The sequence below is a fragment of the Bos indicus genome, chromosome 3, assembly GCF_029378745.1.
Source record: "Bos indicus isolate NIAB-ARS_2022 breed Sahiwal x Tharparkar chromosome 3, NIAB-ARS_B.indTharparkar_mat_pri_1.0, whole genome shotgun sequence".
In the NCBI taxonomy this organism is placed as follows: domain Eukaryota; kingdom Metazoa; phylum Chordata; class Mammalia; order Artiodactyla; family Bovidae; genus Bos; species Bos indicus.
Window position 1 is genome coordinate 25,427,150 of NC_091762.1, and position 20,561 is coordinate 25,447,710.

At 41.1% G+C, this 20,561-nt stretch overlaps 1 protein-coding gene across 4 annotated transcripts in view; it reads left to right on the forward strand.

Annotated features, from left to right (window-relative positions):
• SPAG17 (sperm associated antigen 17) overlaps positions 1 to 20,561 on the forward strand; it is a 254,113-nt gene that overhangs the window by 42,136 nt on the left and 191,416 nt on the right. For 3 of the 4 annotated variants that reach the window (XM_070785824.1, XM_070785828.1, XM_070785826.1), the window contains exon 4: positions 19,491 to 19,622. The exons of the other annotated variant lie outside the window; for it this stretch is intronic. In XM_070785824.1, coding sequence (XP_070641925.1) covers positions 19,491 to 19,622 — 132 coding nt within the window. The remainder of the gene's footprint in view (positions 1 to 19,490; positions 19,623 to 20,561) is intronic. 4 annotated transcript variants of the gene reach the window in all.

The window sequence follows — 20,561 nt, forward strand, 5'->3', positions numbered from 1 at the left end:
TAGCAAATGTGAATTTCTTTATTTTTTAAGGCTGAGTAATACTCCATTGTATGTATTTACCACATTTTATTTATCCACTCAATCAATGGTACACAGGGACACAGCTTTGGCTAAATGATCAAGTGATAATTAAGGTTTAAGAAATGCTTTATTTTATGCATTGCACAAATATTTGAATTTCTAGTAGTAGTAGTGTTATTTGCTCAGTCATGTCCAACTCTTTTCAACCCCATGGACTGTAGCCTGCCAGGATCCTGTGTCCATGGAATTCTCCAGGCAAGAATACTGGAGTGGGTAGCCATTCCCTTCTCGAGGGGATCTTCCCAACCCAGGGATCAAACCTGGATATCCTGTATTGCAGGCAGATTCTTGACCATCCAAGCCAGCAGGGAAGCCCATTTCAAGGTCTATCATGTACCAAATCTATGGTTGAGTGTATCTTAATGTATAAAACAGATATAATTTCCTGCCCTCAGAGAGTTTACTTTTGAATGGGAAGGGAGAGATTAAGCAAGAATCAAATAAGCAAACAAATACATACACTAGCATAAGTTGCAATACTTGCTTTACATCAGAAGGAATTACATGGAAAAATACTTTCAACTGAGTGTTTGGAGATAAACTGAAAGATGAAAAAGAGCCAAGTGATAAGAGTCAGGGAAAATTATTCAGGCCGAGGGAACAGCTTGTGCAAAGAATTGGAGGCAGGAAGGGAACAATGTCAGCCTCTCAGAGGAATAAGAAAAGCCAGTGTGCTTAGAATTTCATTAAAGAGAGAAAGTGTGATAGAGAAGTGGGCAGAGGCTGGCTCTGAAGGAATTGATAGGTCCTTGTCTCCAGGGGATCTTCCCAACTCAGGGTTTGAACCCAGATCTCCCGCATTGCAGGCAGATTCTTTACCATCTGCTGCTGCTGCTGCTAAGTCACTTCAGTCATCTGGGCCAAGAGTATATTAAGAAGGAAGAATCTGCAGGATGGGTCCCTGAGATGGGAGGTGGGAGGGAGAAGAAGATGTCAGGGTGATTTCAAAGCCCAGAACTGAGAAGCTGAGTAAAAATATCTTCTTCAATATAAAAAATTGAAAAAGATTAAGTTTGGGGAAAGTGTGGAAGTACAGTTTGGAGTAAATTTTATGTGTCTGAGAGATGTTATAGAGGAGAAGTCAAAGAGGAAGTCAGCATTTTTAGTTTTTTTCATTCTTTGTATCTTTGCCTGTCTAGCACAGTGCTGATGCACTGAAGAGGTGTTTGTGGTCTGAAGAAACCAACTCGTTAATGAAGGACTAGTGAGAGTTATTGGAAGGCACAAATAAGACACAATGGACCATTTCAACAGCAATCGTTCAGGAATATTTCCTGGGTACTAGAGGCTTTGGGCCCTTCCATTTCCTCTTTTTTTTTTTGGTTCCATATCCCACACAGTGGTTTTCTAACTGTGGGTAACAGCCTAGCGGTTTACACAGATATTTAGTTGGTGGCAACTGTGTGTATGTATGTGGTTTGTGTTGTAAAAATTTCTTCTTGCTATAAATATAGGTCCGAAAAATTTGAATAAAATAAGACGCTAGAGTTCTCTAAGCCCATTTCATGTTTCCTTCCTTTTGCATCTCCCTAGACTGAAGATGATGGTAGATATTCATCCCAGCTCAGTCCTCATGCAGCAGACATTTACAGAATGTCTATTACAGTCTGGATAAATGGCAAATTAGGCCTGGGCTCTTCCCTCAAGAGCTGGTAGTCCATCATGCTGTAAACAATATGTTTGTTTCTTGCTATTTCATGACATTTTAATACCTTGTAGCAAGTCTGATGTAAAAGTTATAGATTTAATCCCTGGCTATAATTGAATCTGTTATTCATTGAGACCTATGGCTGACCTCACTTATTGTTCACGACTTTCAGCCAAAAGGGTAATGGTCCCCAGACAGGGTATGTTGGAAAGACGAAAGAGGGAGGGACGGAGCAGTCACCAAAATAGTCAAAGATGCACCAAAGATACAGACAGCCTTGATTCCTTGGAGGCGGAGAATGTGTAGCTGGAACTGAAGTATGGTAACAATTTTCATGCTTCTACATATTTTTAGTGTGACCTCTATTTCTGAAATTCTCTCTCCTGGATCCTTGGTAGCAAGGAAAGGAACAAATACCAAACTAAAAGTGATAGAATAGACTAATAGAAATTCATATATATTTACTGAAAAGCAACCGCACATATTAACTCAAAGAATATTAATTTTAAATAAGTGGATTTCAGATAGCTATTTATATATTAAAATCCATCCATTCTTCTATTTCACAAACATGACTGGCCAAAAAACCCCAAAACACTCAAAACCAATTAAGTATCCTGATCATGTAAGTTATCTAAAATATAATTTCTATATTGCTTCAAAAATATATTTAAATACATAATTACAAGTTTAAAGGTTTGAAAAATAGAAAACCAGTCCTACAAAAATTCTTTCCTATAAAAGGTGAAATTGTTCAATAAATCTAGTCCTTTAAAATTGCGTCTTTCAACTTCATCCTTATTTGGATAACAATACTCATTACCATTTGAAATCTATAGAGTACTTATCATGAGCAAGGCCAATAGAATACCCTGCAGAGTACCGTGTGCTTCATCAAACATTCCCAAATGAACAAATTTATTATTATTTGTGCTAGCCTTTATCAAGTCTTTATATGAAAAAGACAAATTCAGTCTAGGCTCACTCACTCATTGGGAAATATTAAATTAGATGATATTGAAGATGATAGGAATGCATAATTAGTTTAGTTATTCTCAACTCTTACAGTATTATTCTTCCATTTATTGCTGGAGCTGCAGAGAGACAGAGCACAGGCTAATAACATGTAACCTTGTCACAGGCCACCACTGCTGAATCCTACTAATTTATGAGGAGCTAGTCTTGTATTACATTCTCAAGGATTCATTTTAGGAATATTATTGAGAAGGGGGAAAAAGGATAGATCCTATCTGGATTTAATGCAAGGAGCTAATATATTACTTTTTGTAACTACTAAAACTTCAAGGACTGACAGCAAATTTCTGATTGCTTCTCCCCTCATAAAATGTCTGCTTTGAATTATGCAGAAAGAATTCTTCTTCCTGCCAACTTGTTTCAATCCCCTGTACAAAACCATCCACAGAACATTGTCAGGGGTTTCCCATAGAGGTTCATTTCAGGATTCCTCAGTCATTGGAGGAACACATACATACACACTCACACGCACATACACACACACATATTTTCTCCCCTTTTTGGAGCAAGCAAAGGAAAATGTATTGGACTGGTAAAGTCTGTGTATGGTACTTTCTGAAAGCAGAGACAAGGATGAGTCATCAGATGGTAGAGGTTTGCGAGTCCTGTTTTATGTATGCAGGCCTGCCCTATGTGTAGGTGGAGCGGGCAGTTGCCCTGCAATGTGATTTAAGAGGTGCTGGAAGTCCTGCCTGTCCAAAAACAGCCCCCGCAACGCCTGAGTTCAGGCACAGTGTCCGTAAAACCTTGGTTCAGATGAAATGAAACTGCCTTTTCAGAATGTTAACCCATTATACCATTTTCCTAGCAGCATGCATTTATTTATCAGAAGTAAAAGCTGGGCCCTTGAGGGGATTTTCACTTGTGCAGGGACAGTGGGGGAAGGAGTCAACAGGATCCCAGGCTTTGGGTAAGGATGTGAGTCCCCAGAAATAATTTCTGCATCACCACTGAGTGAGTTTGTTGAAACTAAACCTCTTCCACATTCATTCAGTCAGTCTTTTTTGAATCAATATTTTATGGAATGTGGCTTTTTATAAACAGGCAGTGCTTTTTACTGGGACCTTATTAACAATAATAACAACAACAATTCACATTTGGAAGATGCCTTTGAGAGTATAAAATAGTTTCACACACAATGTCAGATTTGATCACAACAGTATTATAAGGCTGACTTACCTTTTATTATTCTCCAGTAGCAAATGAGCCATGAGTTTCACAGAGGTTAAGAGACTTGCCCTGTGCCCACAGCTGGTAATGTCAGAGCCCCATGTTAGAACCTAGACTCCAAATTCAGAGTTCACCCTGTTACTTCAAGCTCTTTGAGACATAGTGTCTACAGTCAAGGAGCTAACAGTTAAATTTAACCAGCTTAGTAATTCATCTGAACAAAAGAGCCAGCTCTGGGAGTTTTCCCTAATGTCCCTACTAAGAAAGTGTTTCTCCCTGGTCTTAAAGTTTCTAAAAGGACTGTGCCAAACACAGGCTTCTGAGGGCATGCATTTGGCTTCAGACATTTGAGTTAGGCTTTGTCATTTGCGTCATTTCCAGGGCTAAAGACATTCCCTGCTTAGAATACTGACCCCTCTGCACAAAGTTGTAAAATGTAATAAACCAATTATACAGGAAAAATAAAAATATGAATTGGCAGATATTAACTTAGGATTTTCTCTAGAACCCTTTGAATAGATAAAAAATCAGGGTAGAACTTGATCAGGCATGACAAAGTGACTATAAATCTAGAATGTCTGTATCAAGCCACACCTACCTTGCTCCATAAGCAAACACACACATCTCCATCACTGTGGGTGATGAAGCCAGTTTTGTCACAGCTCTAGCTCGTTCTTTTTCAGCCATCTTGCACTTAATTCAGTTTACACTCCTTCTTCACCAAGTGCACCCCGTTAAATAGAATTATGTAGAATTTAGACTTAGATGTTCCCATTTCACAGCCAAATAACCCTGTTCCAGTGCCATCTCTTTTGTGAAATCTTGGATTCCTGTAGGCAAAGTTAATCTTGCTGTGTTGTATTGTGGTTGTTTGTTTTTATCTGTCTCCCCCTGCTTCGTAGTGAACAGCATAAGCATTAGAGGACATGTGTTATTCATTACTAAACCCCAGTGCTCTAGGCTAGCAATCCCAAGTTATTTTCATCACATATCCCATCAGTTAAAAAAAAAAAAAAAAACAGCATTTTTTCCATGTATGTTGTGTGTGTATACAGAGAGAGGGGTATGTATAAGAATATGAATTACAAATATCATAGAACATTATCAAAAAAAATAAAAGGATTAAAAAGGACAAAAATAAAGGCAAATGTCATCAGAGGTTCTAATTTTTTTGCCCTCCTGGTGGATAGTCTTGCACATGCCCAGGGCTGCATTTGGAAACTGGAGCCACTGATTTTCACACTTTGGCAGGACACTGTAAATGTTTGTGCAATGGGTCTGTGGAATGAGTCTCTGGCATATCAGGCCCTTCCCCTGACACCAGTCACTTTCTCAATTAGTGAACTGGCTCCAAGTGCTTTCCCAGCTTCTGAGCACCCTGGCTTGGCGAGAGGAGGGCTGGCTGGATGTCGGACACACTGGCATTGCAGGGTGCCCTTATACAAGGGACAACCCACACGATGTGAGTGAAGGGCTGTGTGATTTGTATGCTGATTCTTTCATTCAGCATGTATTGTATTGGCTGTTTACCCTCTGCCCATTACAAAGTTAATTTCACCCTTCAACCCAAAAGACGGAGATGGAAATGAGCAGTTCTATTACCATGTGATAACAAAGAAGTTATTGAAAGTGCATTGAGTGCAGAGAGCAATGCCTAAATCTTTCAAAAGTTTTGGAGAAAAGGTTTTAGGAAAATGGATAGAAAGCTGAATGGGGAATTTATGAAGTAATGAAGGAAGAAGGGAAATTCTAGGCACAGGAATCAGCCCAGGCAAAATCAGGCAGATATATACACAGCATAGCATAATCAACAAACTCCGCATAGTGGGTATCCCGGAAGGATAGGAGGGAAAGTGGAAGCAGCAGCTAGGCACGAGGCTGGTGTGTCAGGGCCAGGTCATCAGGGACTTGGTGTGACCTGCTAAGGAGTGAAAACTTTATCCTTTCAGTATGGAAGCCTTTGAAGAATAGTGGGCTGGAAAGTAATGTGAGAGGTGAAGACACTAGAATCAGTGTGCTGGAAAAATTATGCAAGAGGATGGAGGGGTGGCACTGTTACAAAGTCTGTATAGCATTTACATTGTATATTTTATTTATTAGCTGTTTTATTGTGAAAGTAACACATGGTAACTGTAGAAAATTTGGGAAACGTAGAAAGAGCATAGCCCATATAGTAGTAAGTACTTAAGTATCTGTAGACTACTCCACCATTCAGAGATGTATACTGGTTTAAAAAAAATAGGAATTTACTATGCTTTCTATCATATCCTTTTCACATATTATGACACTAGCCTCTTTCTAAAACCATATCCAGTATCTACATAATATTAATAGAAAGCCTATTCAATAATTCATTTAACCACTCCTCCTTTTGCTAAATTTAGACTGTTTACCAATAGTTAGGACCCTGATTATTTCCTTATGGAACATTTCAAGAAGTAGAATTACTGAATCAAAGTATGTAAATCTTTGTAGGCTCTTGACACACATTGTCAGAATGCATTCGAGACAAATTTGTGCCAATTCCCATTCCTTCTAACAGTTCCAATTTAACCACACCCTCTGCAACATTGTATTTTTTATCTTAATCTATTTGATATACAAAACTTGTTAAGGTTGAATGCTTAATCATATTTTTATTGGCTGTGCTTTGTAATTGTGGAATTCATTAAAGCAAAATGATTATGTAATGTCATTTTCAGATTTCTTGTGATAATGGGAGGAGACCCGCTGTTGTCTAAATTCAGAACAGGGAATATTTGCTTTAAGTGATTTCAAAGCAGATTTTAGATGCTGTGAGGGATACAAAAAGAAGGAAGCCATCATCAGAGCCCCGCCCAAGCTCCAGGTCCATTGCACAAGGACACACAAGCAAGACTGCTACTAAAGGCACAGCTGCAGGAGGAGCCTGGTTGAAAATATGAACAAGGGCTGGGGAGTCAGGCCAGGGAGAACGGTGTCAGATGGGGATCTGGGAAGGTTTCTGCAGGAAGGTCTTTGGTGTGAGTCTTTCTGATTTCTAACCTCTTCTTGCCATCTTGTGTCAGTGGCCCTCAAAGTGGGGAGACTCGGAATCACCTGGAGAGCTCATTTAAAAATGCCTATTCGAAATCTCAGCCAGTGATGGGGATCAGGGGCATCTTCAGACAAGTCCAGGAACACATCTTCTCAACAAGCATCCAGGTACTTCCGAGCCTGCGCTTGAAGACATACAGTCTCACCTGTGTCCACGTGCTATTCACAGGGTCAGGAAAGAGGCCATCCTTCTCGAGGATGAACTCTCTCCGTCTATACTCTGCCTCGCGCTTACCACCCACCCAGAACTGTACAATGGACCCACTGATTCTCTCCTCTCCTCACATTCTCTGTTGTTCAGTGTTCATCCCTCCATCCATTCTTTCATTCTGAGCACTTGTACCAGGTACTATTGGAGTTGGAGGGACAGAAGTACCATCAAAACGTTTAGGATACTTACATCCTCCAATCTGTTGAGTTCTGCCAAAGTAACAGTAATCTGAGAAGGGCCAGAGAATGTTCACGCTTTGCTCATTCCCCTGCTCGTCAAGGCAGATGGTACTGCTTGCCTGTCCACTTCTTGGTCTTTAGCCTCTGAGCAAATTAGAACACCTCTGACCAGCCTACATGCCTCCAGCACTAGAAGCAAATGACAGTCTAACAAGGCTGAAAGCTGAATATACAGAGACACACCTTATAATCACTGTCTGTGTGTGTGTGTGTGTGTGTGTGTGGTTTAAGTCTCTGTTAATTTGAAGGCATGAATTTCATGCCATATCAGTACCAGGTTGGTCACCTTACTTCTACTTCACAAGAAAAAAAAATATATAATTGGCTTAAACAAAAGGGAGTGTACTAGCTTGTATAACTAGAAGTCTAGACAGGTTTGGGGGTCAGCTTTAGCCCATGGGCTTAAACCCCACTTCCTGTGTATATGAGGAATGACCCTTCCCCCATCTGTGTGGCGACCCATTTCCCAGAGAGGTGGGATGGCTGCAGCCTTCTCCCAAAGCTCTGTCATGACTGAGGAGGTAGGATCTGGCCACCTCAGGAAACTACTCATATCCCATTGGGCTGAAGTAGGTCACAAGCTCATCCTGAAACAATCCTGGACCAGGGAGTTTAGGATTATTTCTAGTACACAGGGATCCTCCCCTGGAACAGCAAGTCCCCAGAGGGATCTGTTTTTCAAGTATCTTTAGTTCAAAATAATTCTTATCCCAAAATAGCATGGTCTGCCACCCTTCAGAGCTATTTTAGGACTGAGGGTTCCCAGTCTCAGATTCCCAGTAGGTCTCAGAGGAAAAAAAGAAATACAGCTCTTTAGAGTGGAGGCACCAGGTAAAGACAAAATGAGTAAGAGAGTCAAGAGTATTTAAACTAAAAAAAAAAAAAGTTACAAAACTCTACATCCCTCCAGCTAAGATGGGGACTGGGTATAGAGATGGGGGAGGGGCTGGGATACTAGATGGGAGCTCAGTGACTCCAGCTCCAGGGTAAAAAGGCTTCTGTGAGGCCACAGAATGTGGTAATGAAGAACAGGACCTTGGATCCAGGTAACCTGAGTTCAAATCCCACAGCCACTACTTATGTGATTGCCAGGCCTCAGTTTCTTTATCTGTAAAATGGGATGATGAGTCACCACCTCAAAGGGAAAGTGAGAATTAAATGTTAGACTATCTAAAGTGCATGCATGCTAAGTCGCTTCAGTCGTGTCCGACTCTTTGTGACCCTATGGACTGTAGCCCACCAGGCTCCTCTGTCCACAGGATTCTCCAGGCAAGAACACTGGGGTAGGTTACCATGCCCTCCTCCAGGGAATCTTCCTGATCCAGGGATCGAACCCACATCTCTTATATCTTCTGCATTGGCAGGCAGGTTCTGTACCACTAGCACCACCTGTGAAGCCCATCTAAAGTGTAATCCTTAAATTATTCTAGTGCTACTGTTGGAACAATCCTTATCTGGCACATAGTGTGTGCTGTGTAACCATCTGTGTGTTACTCTGCCTGGGAACCTACTGATACTTGCAGTCTACTCGTGGAGCTTTATCACAGTAGCTATGAACATTTGAAAACACCTACCTTCAAATCAAGGAAGAAATAACTCCAAAGACCCATTTTAAAATTATTGAACGACATATGCATAAGATTCTGTGTAGGGGTGGAGAAAGATAAATCGGATCAGGATCTGCCCTTCCAAGCTCCTAGAGATTACAAACCCTGGACACAAGTAACTCCGATACAAGAGAGCTGACTCCCTTAGGGAAGGTTCAAAAAATCAGAAGGTTGTTCAGTTGAAGCTTTCACTACAAGCTGGAAGAACCAAGAATGACATCAGAGGGGTGGGGGCATCTTGGGACTGAGGAAAAAAGCTTGATCTAAAAAACAAAAATTACCAAGGTAATAGTTTCATATGTTAGTAATACATACCTGAAGCTAATATATATCTGAACTTCTCACCATCCTTCCCCATGATATCACATTCAGTTTCATGAGCCTGTATATATTGCACAAGTATACAAAAACCCGAACACTCCTTAATGAAAAGGGGAAGCTTTGCTTTTCTCCTTCTGTGGAAGAGTAACCCCAACAAAGGCTTCTAAGATAAGTCCTGTGCTTTCTGACATGTGCAAACTAGGTGTTCCAAATACACATCTCTCTTGGGAAATTCATCACATTTCAAATTATACGTGTCCGTTAGAGCATAGATCTGTTCTACCGTCCATGTATTTGTTATTCCTGCTTCTGACACTTCCTTAGGCCCCAAAGAGGTCTTAATCCCTGTCAAATGTTATTATGTTACCGACTTTTATGTAGTCTTGAAAGGGGTTGTTTATTTAGTTTCAGTGACTCCTTGTTACTGCCAAATATTATTTCATTTCAGCACAGATGTAAGGGGTCCAATGACTGGAATTATTTTACAGCCCTGACATTGTCGAGAGATGGATACCAGTTTAATTATGGACAGCTGAAAATGATCCAGGAGTCACCTGCTCTGGATATTTATCATCATTAAGAACTTCTCACTAAGCTGTGGTCTGAGCCCTTTCATAACGTTCCAGTTGTGAGACAGACAGGATGATCTATATGGAACCTAGATCTTCCGTCACCTTGAAATTTATGTAGGGACAGCTTCGTATCGCTTGATTATTTTCTTTTCCTCTGCTCAAAGTGAGAAAATATTTTTCAGTCATTCCTCTTTCTTTTCTTTCCTCTTTCTCTGTCTCTCCCCATTGCCTTCTCTCACTGCTAACCCTGCTCCTTCCAGCTGTTTTTCCAATTATGCCTCATTGGAAATTATTCATTACTTAAAGAATGTGAGCTGGATAGACTTGACACATAAAGGATCAAGTAATGCAATGAAGTTGGCACTCGGTAAATGCAGGAGGAATGAAGGAGGGAAGAGAGTGGGGGGAACAGAAAGGAAGCTGAGGAGTTGCAGAACACTCGGATCATTCCTCCCTCTAGTTTTAGAAGAAATTAAGAATAGCAGACTTCCTCCTTCTCTCCCCTCTCCCATTATACACTCCCATTATGCACCATGATGAAATCTATCTTTACACCTTTCGCTTTTATCTCCACTTTCTCTACATGGACCTTGACCTGTCCTTGTCAGAACAGAGAAAGGGTTAAGTGAAAGGCACATCCAGGTTGCCACCATCTGGTAACAGATTAAGGTCCCCTTCTGCCTGCCCAAATGCACATTGCTCTGCTCCTTTTCTCTTCTCCCCCAACCTGAACTGAAAGGTCTTCAAGAATTCTAATCCTGCTCTGGATGCAAGCGTAAGAACAGTAAGAGCTCATTTTAGTAAGAGTTTTCTGTGTGTATATCATTCACCTAAGTCTTGCTAGCCCTTTCTGTGCGCTATTGCATTCAACTCTCAGTATAGTCTTGTGAAATAAGCACTGTTCATATCCTTTTTATGTACATCCGTGGTTCTCAACCAGGGATGGTTTTGTTCCCTGGGGAAATTTGGCAATCTCTGGATATAACTTTGCTTGTCACCATTGGGGTAGCCAGAGGATGTGGAAAAAACAGCCTCCAGTGCACACAAAAACCTCCTGCAATGAAGAATTACCTGGCGTTCGTTGTCAATAGTGCCACCATTGAGAAACCCGGATGTAGCTTAAAAAGCTGAGGTTTATAGGCATTAGGGAACTTTTTCAAGGCTACCCAGTGCTACTGTTTGAGAAGACCGGGATACAAACGCAGCCTGTGCTTCTCTACTTCGCTGCCCGTGTGCAGTTGTGGCTTCAGCAGCTGGTTCATCATCCCTTGAACCCAAGGACCTAAATTCCCAACAGGAATCTTTTCCTATGAGAGAATCTCTATATAAGTGGCTCTTTTCAGTTATTTGAAATCACCTTCTCATCCATCCTTCTCATCAAATATTTAGAATCAGTCCCACTTTTCACTTTCACTCACCTTTCACCCACCTTTCACATTGAAAATTTTGTGAAAAACACACACATATGTACACACTTACACTGGGGCAGTATGTCCTCTGACTTTGTCATTTTATAAGTATATATAAGGCTTCCCAGGTGGCTCAGTGGTAAAGTATCCACCTGCCAATGCAGGAGACTTGGGTTTGATCCCTGGGTTGGAAAGATCCCCTGGAGGAAGAAACAGCAACCCACTCCAGTATTCTTGCTTGGGAAATCCCATGGACAGAGGAGCCTGGTGGGCTACAGTCCATAGGTTTGCAAAGAGACAGACACAACTGAGTGAATGAACACATACACGCATAGCATATATAAGACAAAAGCAGAATACACAAGCAGCAAACTTTGACCTGCCTCTTGAGAAACCTGTATGCAGGTCTGGAAGCAACAGTTAGAACTGGGCATGGAACAACAGACTGGTTCCAAATAGGAAAAGGAGTACATCAAGGCTGTATATTGTCACCCTGCTTATTTAACTTCTATGCAGAGTACATCATGAGAAACACTGGGCTGGAAGAAGCACAAGCTGGACTCAAGATTGCCGGGAGAAATATCAATAACCTCAGATATGCAGATGACACCACCCTTATGGCAGAAAGTGAAGAGGAACTCAAAAGCCTCTTGATAAAAGTGAGAGAGGAGAGTGAAAAAGTTGGCTTAAAGCTCAACATTCAGAAAAGTAAGATCATGGCATCTGGTCCCATCACTTCATGGCAAATAGATAGGGAAACAGTGGAAACAGTGTCAGACTTTATTTTTTGGGGCTCCAAAATCACTGCAGATGGTGATTGCAGCCATGAAATTAAAAGATGCTTACTCCTTGGAAGGAAAATTATGACCAACCTAGATGGCATATTAAAAAGCAGAGACATTACTTTGCCAACAAAGGTCCGTCTAGTCAAGGCTATGGTTTTTCCTGTGGTCATGTATGGATGTGAGAGTTGGACTGTGAAGAAAGCTGAGCGCTAAAGAATTGATGCTTTTGAACTGTGGTGTTGGAGAAGACTCTTGAGAGTCCCTTGGACTGCAAGGAGATCCAACCAGTCCATTCTAAAGGAGATCAGTCCTGGGTGTTCTTTGGAAGGAATGATGCTGAAGCTGAAACTCCAGTACTTTGGCCACCTGATGCAAAGAGTTGCCTCATTGGAAAAGACTCTGATGCTGAGAGGGATTGGAGGCAGGAGGAGAAGGAGACGACAGAGGATGAGAGGCTAGATGGCATCACCGAATCGATGGACGTGAGTTTGAGTGAACTCCAGGAGATGGTGATCGACAGGGAGGCCTGGTGTGCTGTGATTCATGGGGTCGCAAAGAGTCGGACACGACTGAGCCACTGAACTGAACTGAAACTTTGAAGATGGCACATAAAGTTACAGTTTACTTAGATGAAAATATAGATATATATTCTGACATGTGTTATTGATAAACATAGGAACTTGTGTTCTGCAGGATAATTAGCTAGAAATGGTAAATAATCAACAGTATTACTTTTAAGGTACCAATTAAAGATGTTAGTTTTCTCTTGTTACCAATTCTTCATATCTGCTGTTTCAGTTTTGCCAGTGTTTTTATAAACTATCTTTTAATGATCTTGACCATCCCCAAAGGCAGCTGAACACATGAACACACATACTTGTGCAGACATGCGTATACACATACACAGACATGCACACGGATACATTCAGGCACAGATACATGCATACACACACCACATGTCCACACACACTCAGACACAGTCACACACAGACAAGTCCCAGGTCTTACTTCCCAGAGCAGTTTCCTTGCCTGTATTCTTCCCCACAGCACAGAGCTGCTGGCTTGCTGGTTTTCTGCCCCACCCACCTTCTCATCCTCTCAGATGCTCCTCCTCTGACCCTGCCCCAAGGTTATTTCCATTTTCCCCTCACGGTTCTTCCCCTGCAGACCTAGTCGTGGAGTGTAAGAACTCCAGGCAGTGAAACTTGAGGGTGGGTAGAGGAGAAGCTAGTCATGGCCGGAAGGCTGTTGTCTTCTGGGGGCAGTCTTCTGGGGGCACAAAAGCGAAACTATATTCATCTTCAGAGTCAGCCTCAAGCATTTCAGGCTTTCAGGTGAAAGATAGTAGTCACCTCCCACCCTAAATTCTCAGTTGTCACACCTATTACTTATTGGTTAAAATTATATCATCAGTTGCTAGTCCCTTTCATTCTATAACTAAAGGATAAAACCTTATAATACAGCTTACGCACTGGCATAGTAAAATTCATTCAGAGTGAGTTACTAAGTTAAATCTTCTCTGTTTTAGTGGCAGGAGTGATTTAGACAGCAAAAAGACACTCTGTATCTTTCTAAATTATGCCTCAGGCAAGTCCCGTTTATCCTCACCTGTTCAAGGGCATATTTCTTAAATGAGCGGAAAAAAATATCTTAGCCTGGAAGTCATAAATTTCCGTTACCTTTCACTGGGTAATATCTGAGTGTACCATTATATTTAATAATGCATATGAGTATTCCTACATTAATCAACTTTGCCAAGGATGGTGCCATAAGAATATCTTTTCTTTCAGTTTTAAGGGTAAAATCAAAGGGACAAAGTGGTGGGATGATTAAACAAACATTATTTTATTTATTGAAGTATAGCCGATTTACAATATTGTATTAGTTTCAGGTGTACAGCAAAGTGATTCAGTTATACATATATATATAAATTATTTTCTAGTATAGGTCATAATAAGATGTTAACTATATTTCCCTGTGCTTATACAATAAATCCTTGTTGTCTTAAATAATCATAATTTTAAATGAAATAGTAATTTTTCCACTTTTTATTGCAGCACAGACATGTCCTGACCAAAACAGAAGCCTCGAGTTACACGTGACTATTTACATTTTAGTTTTAAATAAAATTAAAAATTCAGTTCCTCAGTCACACTAGCAATATTCAAGTGCACAATAACAGCCAGTGGCTGGTGGCTCCTTTGTCGTACAGTACAGATAAAGAACATTTCCACAATCACAGACCTGTCAGCATGAATATAGACAAAAGTTGGAGAAAATCCAGTTAACAGGGCCCATGTGGGAGCATATCCTTTCATTCAGTGGTGGAAACAAGAATGCTGCTAACTTTTCAGATGTCAATTTGGAAGTATCAATAAATATTTAAAATATACATGAGCTTAATAGGAAAAAAAAAAAAAACCTGAAATTACCAAAATGTCCATCAGTTGGGAACTGATTAAGTAAATGACCAAACACCCATACAATAGAGGTTTATACCAATAATTTAAAAATGCATATGCAAACAATATATGTCAGCCTAGAAAGCTGTCCTGGCTACCTGTGGATGTAAAAACACAAACCACCTGACAATATTAAAGTGTGATACTATTTGTATTAAAATATAAAAAGATGTATGTCTATATTTGCATAGGAAATTATTTTAAGACAAGAATTGGTCAATGGAATGGAGGAGATTGGGGAAGCATGTTTTTCCCACTGTATGTCTTTCTGGTACTGTTTGGACTTTGTACCATGATAAGGAAGTGTTATACTCAGTCATGTATTAAAGAAATGAGAGAAACAAGAGAATGTGATACCAAATGAATGAATGAATGAAAAAACAAATGAACAAATAAAATTAGCATGTTAAAGACGTATTTGCTCAGCCCTGGGCTAGTCTGGAGTGAGTCAGGTTTATGGATTCTGTTCCTATTTGCTGAGGTCTTTACATCTCCAAACCAACCCTAAATCACTGATGCAGGAATAATGGGTTAAATGTGAAATCATGCCTTAAGCATTTTTACAGCTACTCTAACAAATAACATGGACACTCAAAGAAGACCCTGAAACCAAGAGATTTTTAGGAGAAAGGGTGACTATTTGGAACTCTTGCAGGGAAAGTCTTCCCTCACCTTATGCCTCTCTCATCACCCCTCCCTTCTCTGCCAACATAAGCACCTTTCCCTCTTCCCCACCACCTCCTTCCCATGGCTTGCTCCAGGCAGGAGAAATGCAGATCCAAAGTCTTAACCTTCCTTAGAACTCACCTGGATTGAACATGCAGCAAGTTAAGCTACAATGCAAGGTGTTCTATAAGCACTCCAGGGAAGCCAGGCAGCAGATCTATAGACCCCACAGAAGTCCTATCTATCTATCTATCTATCTATCATCTATACACACACACACACACACACACACACACACACATATATATATATATACACACACACACATACATTTGCAAACATGCATATATTCAGTTCCCCTGGGAACCTTTGGAGCAGTTCTAAGTGTTGTCCAGACTGATGCCGTGCTTACTACTAATGTGGGGAGGATCCTCAGAACGGGATGAAGAGCGGGGGAGAGGGCTATAGGTGGGCCTGATCCCCAGGAAAGCAAAGAATTTGGCTCATTTGGTGTGTTTTTGTTGGATCAGATCATTAGACAGTAAATATGACATAAATCTTTGAGGCAGGCCAGTGATATACAGTGAAATGCTTTTATTTCTTAGTGTGCTCAGAATCACAAACTTCCTAGAAGACAAAGGGCATCTACCTTCAAAATCAGACCTTCACACAGTAAAACACAGATGTGTCTTCCTGCCTCAGCTGCACTCTTTGAAGCTAAATTTCCTCCACTAGACTTTTCCAGAACTGAGCACCTCGGGTACGTTGACCTGGACATCCCTCACAGCCCTGGCAGGCCCCGTGGCCTGGCCTGAGTAGGTCTAGGAGACACACACAGGCCTTGTCTGGCAGCAGTTTTTCTCTATTTAACAAGTCTCACTTGCCCGTAAGACTCATTATTTTAAGTTTCTGACTCATGTCAGGATCATTTGTTTGGTATTTTGACTTGATGAGTACCCAGGTTTCAACCCACTGAGGACTTTTTCTGCCTAGTTCTGGAAACGGGATTTTGTCTAATTACACCATAGCTCTGATCAGCTCACTGTGCCCTTTTTCTCTTATATCCCTCATCCTCCCAAGACCGACAGCCCTTGCCATCTTACCTCCCCAACACACACACACACACACAGACGTACAGAAATACACACACACAGATACACAGATATATATACAGAGAGACACACAGATACACACACACACACACACACACATTGACTAAATACTGGACAAGTGTTAGTCATTCAGTTTTGTCTGACTCTTTGCTACCCCGTGGTCTGTACACAGAATTCTGCAGGCAAGAATGCTAGAATGGGTTGCCATTCCATTCTCCAGGGAATCTTCCCAACCCAGGGGTTGAACTGAGGTCTCCTGAATTGCAGGCAGATTCTTCACCATCTGAGCTACCAGGGAAGCCCAGATACTAGACAAGAAATGCTTAAAATTCTGAAAGGTTGACATTTTGATTACTACTTCAGTTACTACAAGTGAGGCAGGAAAGGGAAGCTTTTCTCAAACGTTACTCGAGAAACTGCACCACCTTTTAAAATCTACACATATTTTTTTCTTCCTTCAAAGATGTACCCTTCAGACAAAGATTTCTGAGGATTGGTTTTTCATCTAAGATCCAGTTCCTGGTGGGTGGAAGTGTGAACTGTGGGGTGTGAGAAGAAAGATTTTTCAGTAGAAATTCATTTATAAATAATTTTCTGTTTCTACCTCTCCAGGGGATGACTCACATACCATAAACATTTTCAGTCTAAGATTTTTTTCAGAAGAGACTTTTAGTTACTTTAATTACCCCCAGGAGTCATATGATCATTCCCTTTGGGGGAAGCACAGAAAGACAGTGGCACGTGTGGGAGTCACATCTCTTCCAGAAAGGACAAGCTTGCTGGTTGCTCATGAGGCCACGTGCACTGCTGTGTCCTTCTCCAGGAGTGTGGGCGTCAGCATTGAGTCTCCCTCCGACTGGGCCTGTTCAGGGAGGAGAACGCCTCCTTGGGATTCGCCCTGCCACTGCTCTGATGGGCTCTGTGTCCGTGAGAACCTGGGTGCCCTGCAGCTCCTCATCTCCCCATTTCACAGGAGGATATCATTCTTATTTTAAGGCTTTGCCAGCTTTTTGTTTTAAATCCAGCTCTCTACAGACAGTTTTTTGATGAACCAGAAATAACATTTATGGCCTGAAAAATACCTTTCTCTTGGAAGTTTTGTTGTGCTTTGAGTACATTTTAACACCGTGAGGTAACATTCATAGGGACATGGGGATAAAAAGCAATTCCAGAGACATCCCATCCATCACCGTGACGCCAGGCAGGCTTCACCCACACCACCCCAGACGTAGGTAAATATCCTGTTTTCACAGATCATCAGGAAAAGAGACCCAGGCCAGTGTTGACTTCCCTTCAACACTGTCATTATATTTGTATCACAGGGAAACACCCCATGCTAGACTGCTCTGAGCCTTACAAACTCAGAGTTGTATATTTTGAACCAGATGTCACAAAGAAGCCTGATTGTCTGCACAGTGTTTAGCTGGTATTATTGAAACACACCATTTCAAACCAGATACACCTACCCTTGAGACTGGAACCAATCGGACTGCTTTCATTTTATATGTAACTAACTGTCCAACCCCTCAGGATTCCCTTGTCTCTCGAGTCTGGTCATCATTAAATGGTGAGGTTCTGCAGGTGTACCCTTATGTTTTCCAGCTCCCAGAAATCACAGCCATCATGTCCCTTTCCCTAAATCGTGTTAGCAGGAGCAGAACTGCCATAAAAAGCAAAGAGCTCTGTTTCACGGAGAGTGTTTGCTTAGACACACGCAAAGCTTTCTGACATTTGGTCTGTTCCGTTGGTTTTTGGAAACAGCAGCTTTAAAGGAGTTCTTCCCCTGGCTTTCCCCTCCTGCGATGCAAGGCAGGAAACCCCGACGTGGTCTCCAGGCGGTCCAGTTACATTTTGGCTTATGATAATCCACAGGGCCATCTGCAGTTAGAAGCAAAATAGCCATCTCCCTTCCTTTCAGCTATTTCCCTTGGCAAAGTGAAAAGTCCTTAGGAACCAGATCGGTCAGGAAAGCCCTGACCAAGGACTGGTATGAACCTCAGACAAGACGCAGCCTGATGAGATGCAGTGTGCGCGGTCATTGTCTGAGACGGGAGGCTCTGAAATTGACACCATATGCGCCCTGAGGAGTAATTGCTCCAAGGGGGGAGAAAAGCAACATGTCAGAACATTTTAGTAACACCTAATTCATCCCGAGGTTATAAATAAATCTGATACTTGCTTAAAAACAAAAGTCGAGAAACACTTTGACTAGATTACTTTTGTGACAGTGCTTCCGGCCGCGGTGAACTTTATTAGGGAGACAACATGAAGAAAGAGAAACACGTAACAACTTTTTATGGTATATTTTACATGATTTTATTTTTTTTGCAGTAAATAAAGTGGTTATAGGGCTCCAAGGAAAAGGGCCCAGATGTTAGGGTTGTGTGAAATTTAGGGGAAACAAGCTGTAAAAAGCATAGTTATAAAACAGGCTGTCAGTGCCACACATCTGGACAATACAGCTGTATGTTCCTAGTGGCTGTCGTCACCCAAAGAAAACTCAATAACCTTATTTCACCCCAATTAGGCTGCATACCAACAGGATCAACATTAAATTGCAAGGGAGTGGGGGTAGGGGAGCAACATTCGCATGGCGCCTCTGTGTCAAACAGCTTTTATCTTTCATTTGACTTTGGTCACCAAGAAATAAAAGACTGCTAACATAGCCATTTCCATTATTATAAAACCCTACTTAATTTATAGCGTCCTAATAAGTCAAGGTTTGACAGTTTGGGCTATTGGCTGTGCCAAACAATAGACTTTCTGTAGCATGAAACTGACCCGTCGGTCATCCTGACACCGAGCCCCGCCTGTCTTTCCTCCACCCCTCTTTGGGAGTCTGAGTCAAGCATCATCATGGGAAGTCCTTATTGGAAAAAGTTCATTTTCAGACAACCCAATATATTTCGGGTAGAGGGTAAATGCCTCGCTTTATGGCATTGGGGCATTTTTCCCTAATTTTTTTGGCCAGCATTGAGGCACCTTTGCAGTAAGACAAATATTACGAAATTCAGAATACCATTTTGTCTTTTCATCACTGACAGACATGCCAAAGGTTATAAAATGCCACTTTCCTAATAATTGTGTTTCTTCATAGGTGTTAACGGCAGCAAAAGCAATTATGGACAGCGGAGAGAAATTAACCTTACCACTGATAGGGAAACTCTTGAAATTTCAGCTTCTTCAGATTAAGTTAAAAGACCAGCAGCGCCGGGAAAGCGAGAAGAAGGTACTGGGAGGGCAGTGGTGGGTTTTCTAAACCAGCAAGAGTGACTGAGCTGCAGCCAGGTTCTCTGGGGCACTTCCTCTCTCCGTAAGCCTGCCACGAAGTGTTACCTAGCACATTTAACCGTCACCTCAACTTTCCAGGGGAAAGTCTATCCAAAGAGCTAGTGGAGGAATTACATTTTCTCAAAGACAAACCCATTAAAAGTAAGTTCCCCTGAAATGTGACAATATTCCAGGGCATGTGGCTGAGGTCATTTTTATGGTAGTCTGTTTGTACGCTAGGAGCAAATTAGGGAACCAGAGGACAGACATGGAGTCAGGAGAATATAAAAAGGTGAGAAACCCCCGCAAAGTCAGGGTCTAACTATTTTAAATATTTTACGTGATATTCAATAGAGTACTTATTAAAATAATAGGCTACAACTGTACCTTCCTAATAATCTAAATATTTCAGCAGCAAACCATCACTTCTACTCCCATATTATGTACCTGATTATTTCTTCACATATAGATTTTTCATTTGCATATGAAGTCAATCTGTGTGTTTTCCAAAAATTTGTGTTTTTCATCTGAAAAAAAAAATATTTTAAAGTCCTTTTGGCAAAGTGATGCCAGTTGCAAACCCATTTGCTATTTAACCCTTTGTCAAAATGAGAAAAGTTTTTCTTATTTTCCAAATTATGCTGAAATATTTTTGGAAAGTCAAATGCTTCTGTTTGCACATGTGTAATAAGTATGTGTGCATTTGTTTGTATGAAATGCATTTATAAGTAAATTGTTTCTTTATGCCTCTAAATGGGAGCGGCAAAACGAAGTCATGGAAGAAAAAAAGAGAAAAGTGAACACATTCCAATAATACCTACTTCCTCTTTGTAAGACCACCCACCTCCCCAAATTTGGCTTTCCTATTTGCACTGAACTCTTGATGGGATAATCACAG